Source organism: Lucilia cuprina, chromosome 5, assembly GCF_022045245.1.
Source record: "Lucilia cuprina isolate Lc7/37 chromosome 5, ASM2204524v1, whole genome shotgun sequence".
NCBI lineage: Eukaryota > Metazoa > Arthropoda > Insecta > Diptera > Calliphoridae > Lucilia > Lucilia cuprina.
In genome coordinates this window covers 43760145-43767320 of record NC_060953.1, presented here as the reverse complement: position 1 = coordinate 43767320, position 7176 = coordinate 43760145, and the positions used below count along the sequence as shown (strand labels likewise).

The window sequence follows — 7176 nt, the reverse complement described above, 5'->3', positions numbered from 1 at the left end:
TATATATCCCGTAAAGAAATGATAATTAATTTTGATATCAAGTGAAAGATCTTTGATGGGCCTTTTTAATGGCGTATTACAAATTCCTAGAGTTAAAAATAAAACAAATTAAAGTAATATTTAGATTATTAAAAATTGTATTACGCTATGCGGCAAAAATAAATACTCGGGAAATCTGGTGAAAGGATTTCATTATAATTTTTAAGAAATTATATTTCTTTTTCTATTTAAAATTGTTGAAAATTTAAAAATTTAACGATTTTGAGAATTTAGCCGAGTTATAGTTGATTTTAAGACGCCGACTTTATTTCTCGCATCAGCCGCCACCGTCGTCGTTCATATTTGTTGACACAGAGCTTTGTACAGAGACAAAAGAAAATTTAATTTTTGCTTTTACTTCAAATAAAAAAAACAGTGTTTGTAGCAAACACGAAAATCCTTGTGATGAGCAATTTATTTTTTTGGTGAAACGAGGGTAATAATTTCTCAATAAAATAATGAAAAGTTAAAATTTTATTATAAATAAAATGAAAAAATTAATTTTTTATAAATTAAAACTGCCGGTTTTTAGTGTTACATTAAATTATTAATACAAAGTCTTAACTTTTTTTGCGGACAAAGGGACTAGTAGTGAAAATAATTTATACCCATTTTTTATATTTGGTGTGTCAATGAGTGTTTGTGTATGTCGCTGCTTTGCGGTAACAAGTCAATGAATTTTTCATTTCAAAATGTTGGTGGGTTGTTCGGTCGGTTCGGTTTTTTTTCTGGCTGTGACTGACAGAATGAATGGCTGCTGCTGCTGGGTGGCTGGCTGTTTAGGATTATTTAGCTTCTTTTGACTTTAGTGCCAGACAAAAGATTTAAAAACTAAAACATAGGAAGTAAAAACACTTAGTGAGACCACATTCTAAAGAAAAAAACAAAATACTATTAGAATAATAAATGTTTATTTAGTAAAGTTCTTTCTTCTCTTTTACAAATGAACAAAACTATTCAACATTCAGCTAAATGGAGTTAGTTGAATGGAAAAAACAGCAAAAATTAAACAAGTCATAAAAATCAGTGCTGTGCGGATAAAATAAACAAAAGAATGTTGTGTAAATGAGGTAAAAAAAAACTACTCTATTAAATGCAACAAAAAAATATACGAGAAAAAAGTGGAAAAAATACGAAAAATAAAAAACATGATTTAAAAAAGAATGCGTGTGTTTTTCTTTTTCATGCCTTCAAGCAGCCAGAAAATCACACAAAACAGTTTTATAGAAACGGGAGCAAGTGGCAGATGAATTCTGTTGAAAAATTTGTAAAAATTAAAACAGCAATTGAATATCTAAAATTAAATTTTACCTAAATTTTCCATTATACATTTAGGTATTTACAATTACCGAACAAAAAAATGGAAAAACCAATTGTGCAATAAAAGTTTTGAAAGAAAACTAATCACTTCGAGTAGAAAATTTATTAAACTGTTTTGGGATAATTCCAGAAAAAAAAAACTAAAATTACCTGACAAAAAGGATTAATGAACTCAAGAGGTTGTGCTCATAAATTGAATACAACCAGAAGTTGTAATAAATAGAATAATGAACGTTAAAGTGAGTGGTTAAAATTAGTGTCACTAGGGTGAAAGACATCGAAAAATGGCAAATATGTGAAAAGCTGTCTTAATTTCAAAATAAATAAAAAATTAATTAACGAAATAAAAAACTGTTTAACACACAGAAAACAACAAAAAAACTTAATTTATGTTAAAAACTAAATAAAAAACTTAAAAAGTGGTGGTTTTTTCCCTAAACCAGTGCAAACCTCCCTTAAGTGCAAAAAAAAAACAAAAAACTTTGCTTCCCTTTTAACTTTATAAACAATTATAATAAAATTGTATAATTTTAAACAATTTTCGTTATTAATTAAATTAATTGAAAAATATATATGAAAAAAAAAATAATTTAATACTATTTGCATTTTGAAAAAAAGTACTAAAATATACAAAGCTGCATTTATTTATTAAACACAGCTAGGCAAATCAATGATTACTAAACATATCTAGCAAGTGAAAAACAGGTATTTTTAGTGTTACCATATTAATGTTATCCCCAAAATATATGAATATTTTTACAATGTCCATAAGGGTTCTATAGTTGAAACGAAAAGTCGACTTTTCGACTTTTTGCATTTTATGAAAAGTCGACATTTCGACTTTTTACATTTTATGAAAAGTCGACTTCTTGACTCTTTTATTTAATTAAAAGTCGACTTTTCGACTTTTATATTTAATTAAAAGTCGACTTTTCGACTTTTTTATTTAATTAAAAGTCGACTTTTCGGCTTTTAATATTTTATAAATTGTCGAATTTTCGACTTTTTCCGACTTTTGACTTTTTTCGACTTTCCGACTTTTTACATAGACGATAGTCGAGTTATCGACTTTTTTGGAAAAAAATAGTCGACTTCTACTTTTTCGACAAAAAGTCGATTGTTCGATTATTCGAAAGTCGATTTATAGCACCCTAATGTCCATACAAGTTTTAGAATTCTTGTTCGTTGGTCTTTGAAAGTTTTATTCACCCCTATCGTCAATCATTATTTCACGTGAAATATGTTCCCTTTTCACTATTTTCGTTCACTAACTTTTTTGTCTTAAAAAAATCCGCTGTTTTAAAATATGTTGATGGAATTTTATAAACATTGAACAGCTGTTTTAATTCAAAATCAACTATTGTGAATGAATTGTTCACAACAATAGTAATTTTCTCTTCGAGGGAAATAAAAATTTCAAGGGAACAAAATTTTCACTTCTATTGGCGATAGGGGTGATTAAATTCGTATTACAATTTATGTTTCAATTAAGAATTTTTCAGTTTAAGCATAGGATTTAAAACCAAGAACTCAAGTCTGAATAAAATTTATTCGTTAAATACCGACTCAATCATTTATTGTAAACATGTTACGTAAATGACGGCTATAGACGTTGAGCACGATCGCTCTAAGAAGCAAATGACGTCTATAGCCTTCATAAAGTGTTTTTTTTTCTATATTTGTTTTACTGCCGGTTTCTCTAAATGAGAAAGAACATTTTCATTCTTTTAAATATTTTTGCATCCTTATCGTCAATCATCATTTCACGGGAAATATGTTCCCTTTTCACTTTTTTTCGTTCACTAACTTTTTTGTGGTGAAAAATTTCCCTTTGTTGATGAAATTTTTTTCAACATTGACCAGCTGTTCCATACAAAATAAACTGTTATGAATGAATTGTTCACAACACGTTTAATATAGCAATCCTCCCTTCGAGGGAAATGAAAATTTCATTGGAACAACATTTAACAAATAAATTTAAAATTCTGTTTTCGTTTTCAATATATTTCTAACGAAAATGTTTTTTTGATATTGTGAAACAGGCAGTTACTATAAATCGAAATTATATCGAAAACATTTTTATTAACATTTATATTTGGACAGTACTCTTGAAATTTAACGAAGTATTAAATTTTTTCAAAAATTTAGTGGGTAGATTCAAATGTTTTTAAGTGAGCGAGTTAAAAGTTAAAATAACTTTCTTTACGTAAAATTGTTGATTGACTGATCAATAAAATAAAAAAAGTACAAAATGTAATCATCCGGATGTTAGAAATATGGTTATTCATAGATTTATTTTGTAATTATTCTTTACTCAGTCGGAAGATCAAAAACTGATTTCTATATTATTGTATTGATTGTAATAGACATCAAAAAGATTTAGAAAATACACCTAAATTAATAGATCAGAAATTTGGTTCAAAAAATATTCAAAATAGGTTTAACAATATGTCATAACATATAAGAAGAGGCTCATACGAAGAAATCTTCCAGACTAATCTCTAATATTCTACTATATATCAGAATTATAAGTGACTCGAATTAGGCAAGGATAGATGATAACACAATAAATCGAATTTCTAAAGCATTTGATTTAAAATCATATTTATCATTCAGTTTCCATAGTTTTTCATAATCAATCCTATCGCCAATAATCATTTCACGTGAAATATGTTCCTTTTAACTTTTTTTATTAAGCATTTATGAATATGGGAATGATAATCTTTACAAACTAATATATCAAATTTTTTGCTTTAAATATAAATGTTCCCATTCATCTAATCTTATATGAGATTATATTCAAAACATATTATTATTATTTTGAAAGAAATTCCATAGGAAAATCTTTTTAATTCTATATAGAAAAAATTTAATTCAATTAAAATCAATTCGTTCTAAAGTAATTAAGCATTTCATAGTTAATAATTCAACTGTTTTAAAACACATAAGGATTTTCCCACCAACCGGCAAAATATCAATTTATATGGTAACACTAAAAGAAAGAGACAACTATAGTATATTCACATTAATTGTAAATTTATTGTTGGAAAATATATAAAACCATTTGCAGCCTATTTATATTTTACAAGAAAGTTTTACAAAATTCTATTTAAAATGGTACGATTAAAAATGTAATTGCAATCAAAAACAAATTATAAAATAAATATTTTTTTAATTAAGGTTTAGAAAACTTTAAATAAACGCTTTTAATAAAAATATTTATCAAATAAAAAGAAACAAAATTTTGTTGTAATAAATTCTCTAGGCCTGTGTTTGTGTGAGTGTGTTTAAGTGAAAAAAAGAGAGAAAAGAAAAACAAAAAAAATAAAACAACATGTCGGCAGTCGGCATTAAAATAGCAACAACAGCAACCCCAAATACACACACGGCAGCTGCAACTGTCGTCGACGTCGATGTTAATGAAGTGAGAATTAAAACAACAACAACAACGACGACTAATAAAACAGACTGCGCCTTGTTTGTCAAAACTGGCGAAGAAAAAAATTCTTCATTTTCTAGTTTGTCTTCAGTGAAAGAACAACAATTGTCTTCGTTATCATCAACTTCCTCTGAAAATGAGTCACAACAACTAAATAAAGTTCCTTTAGAAAATTCTCAAAATACTCGACATCTGCCAGATGAAGAAAATGAAGCGGAAAATTCCCAAACACCAGTATCAACATCATCAAACAGGGACTTGAATCACCTCAAGCAGGAAGATGTTGTGGACAACAATCCATTGGCAACACAACAAATAAGTCCCGGTTTAAGTTTACTACAACAAACTGCGGCGGCTTCATCGCCACCACCGCACAGCTATAGGCATTCTCGAGCGTATCGTCATTTTAAAAATCCTCCCCAGCCTCATATGTGTATACGTACAACGACAGAAGCTGGTGAGGAATTATTTATAAATGTCTTAAGTTGGACTCGGATTGTGATACCTCAGGAACCCAGCGATCCAATACCTTTATATGGTGGTATGAGGGTAAGTCTTCGCACGTTTTTTTTTCTAACTGTGAATTTTTGTGTATTTGAGGTTATGAAGCTTTTATCTTTGTAACCACGTTGTATGCTCGCAATAGTAATATTTTGTATGCTTTTATGCGTAGGTTCCTCCTGGTAGTCCACGCAGTCCACCAATAGTTTTTGCTGTTATGGCAAATCCAGAAGTTTTAAAAGATTCTGGCCGTCATAGTAAAGATCCCGAAGAGCGTCGTGCAATGGTTGAATTAATGTGTGATTTTGTTGAAGCTATGAATCCAGGTGTTAAATTAGTGCGGTAAGTTGAGAGTTGAGTACGGTTATTATTGCAAATGTATTGTTAAGTTAAATCGGTGAAAAATTTATGTCGAACTAAATTAATGGCACCGAAGGCACTTTAAACTTCTGATCGTTTTGTGGGTTATATTGAAGGAAATTTTGTTAAAGAAATATTTTTACAGTCAAGTGACTGTTGGATAGTAAGGGGGATAAACAGAAGTAAGATAGATAAGAAGATGGAAAGGATGATGGAAAAAAAGATAGCACGGATGAAGGATAGAAAAAAGATGGAAACAAATATGGAAAAGATGAACGGAAAATTGATGGAATGATGGAAAGGATGATCGATAGAAGGATGGAAAGGGATGGATAGTAAGAAACAAGATGGTTAGAAAGAAAGATATGGATAGAAAGACGATAAAACCAAAAATTACAGAAAATGGATAGAAATATGAAATAAAAGACAGAAAATAACACATTATGATGAAACAAAAGATAGAAGAATGGACAGAAATATGAAATGAAAGATAGAAAGATGAAATGAAAGTTGGACGGAAAAATGAAATGAAAGATGGACGGAAAGAAACGTAGAAAAATAACAGTATATTGTAAAATCAAAAAAAATTCATGCGATTTTATTCAAAGTTGAAAGAAAAGTAAAAAACAAACACAAAATATTTCAATATTAATAATAAATATTATAAACTAAATTAAATTTCGAAAAATTTGGTGCTCATTATAATAGATACATTTTTAAAAATTCTTATTAAACAAAAGCTAATAAATTTTTTCTTAAAAACAATATTTAATTATTAAAGTAAAGCTAGTATCCAGTGTATCCACCTTTATTTTGTAAAACTTTCTCCACTCTTCTGGGCATACTGGATATCAACTTCTGACACTTCTCCAATGGAATCTCGTACCATATTTTTTGCGTTTTCTCCCACAAATCATCTTTACTTTTGAAAATTTCTTTCGAAAGCCTTATCTTTAATTCACTCCACAAATTTTCAATTGGGTTCAAATCAGGGGATTGGCTGGGCCAGCTTAATACACGCACGTTATTCTCCAGGAACCAGTTTTTAACCAATCTTGAACTATGTTTCGGGTCATTGTCTTGCTGGAATGTCCATATTAATGGCATATTTTCCGATGCATATGGAAGCATTACGTTTTCCAATATGTCTCTATACCCACTTGCGTTCATTGTATCTTCTATTCGGAATATCGGACCAACACCGTTCCATGAAAAGCAACCCCAAAACTTTATGTTTCCTCCGCCATGTTTTACCGTCTTTTTTGTAAATTTAACGTGGAATTCTTTTCCTTTTGGAAGGCGTACATTTCTTTGGCAGTCGTTTCCAAACAAATTTATTTTTGTTTCGTCGCTCCATAAAATATTTCTCCACTTTTTTTCGCCTTCACACCCTGACCATTGTACGTGTTTTTTAGCAAATTCTAATCTCGTCTTGATATTTTTTTGGCGCATTAGTGGCACTTTTCTGGCAATTCTTCCGGGCAATTTAGCTTGTAAAAGACGACGACGAACTGTTT

General features: G+C 29.3%; 1 protein-coding gene across 6 annotated transcripts in view; it reads left to right on the top strand.

Annotated features, from left to right (window-relative positions):
* Positions 1-355: 355 nt before the first annotated feature.
* The window catches only part of LOC111683421 (putative uncharacterized protein DDB_G0292292), an 8690-nt gene continuing 1869 nt past the window's right edge, over positions 356-7176 (top strand). Inside the window, exons 1-3 of one of the 6 annotated variants that reach the window (XM_046951793.1) lie at positions 356-475; positions 4540-5347; positions 5472-5641. In XM_046951793.1, the coding sequence (XP_046807749.1) occupies positions 4694-5347; positions 5472-5641 (824 nt within the window). In that variant the 5' untranslated portion in view covers positions 356-475; positions 4540-4693. The other 5 variants (XM_046951794.1, XM_046951792.1, XM_046951790.1 and 2 more) reach the window with 5 other exon arrangements.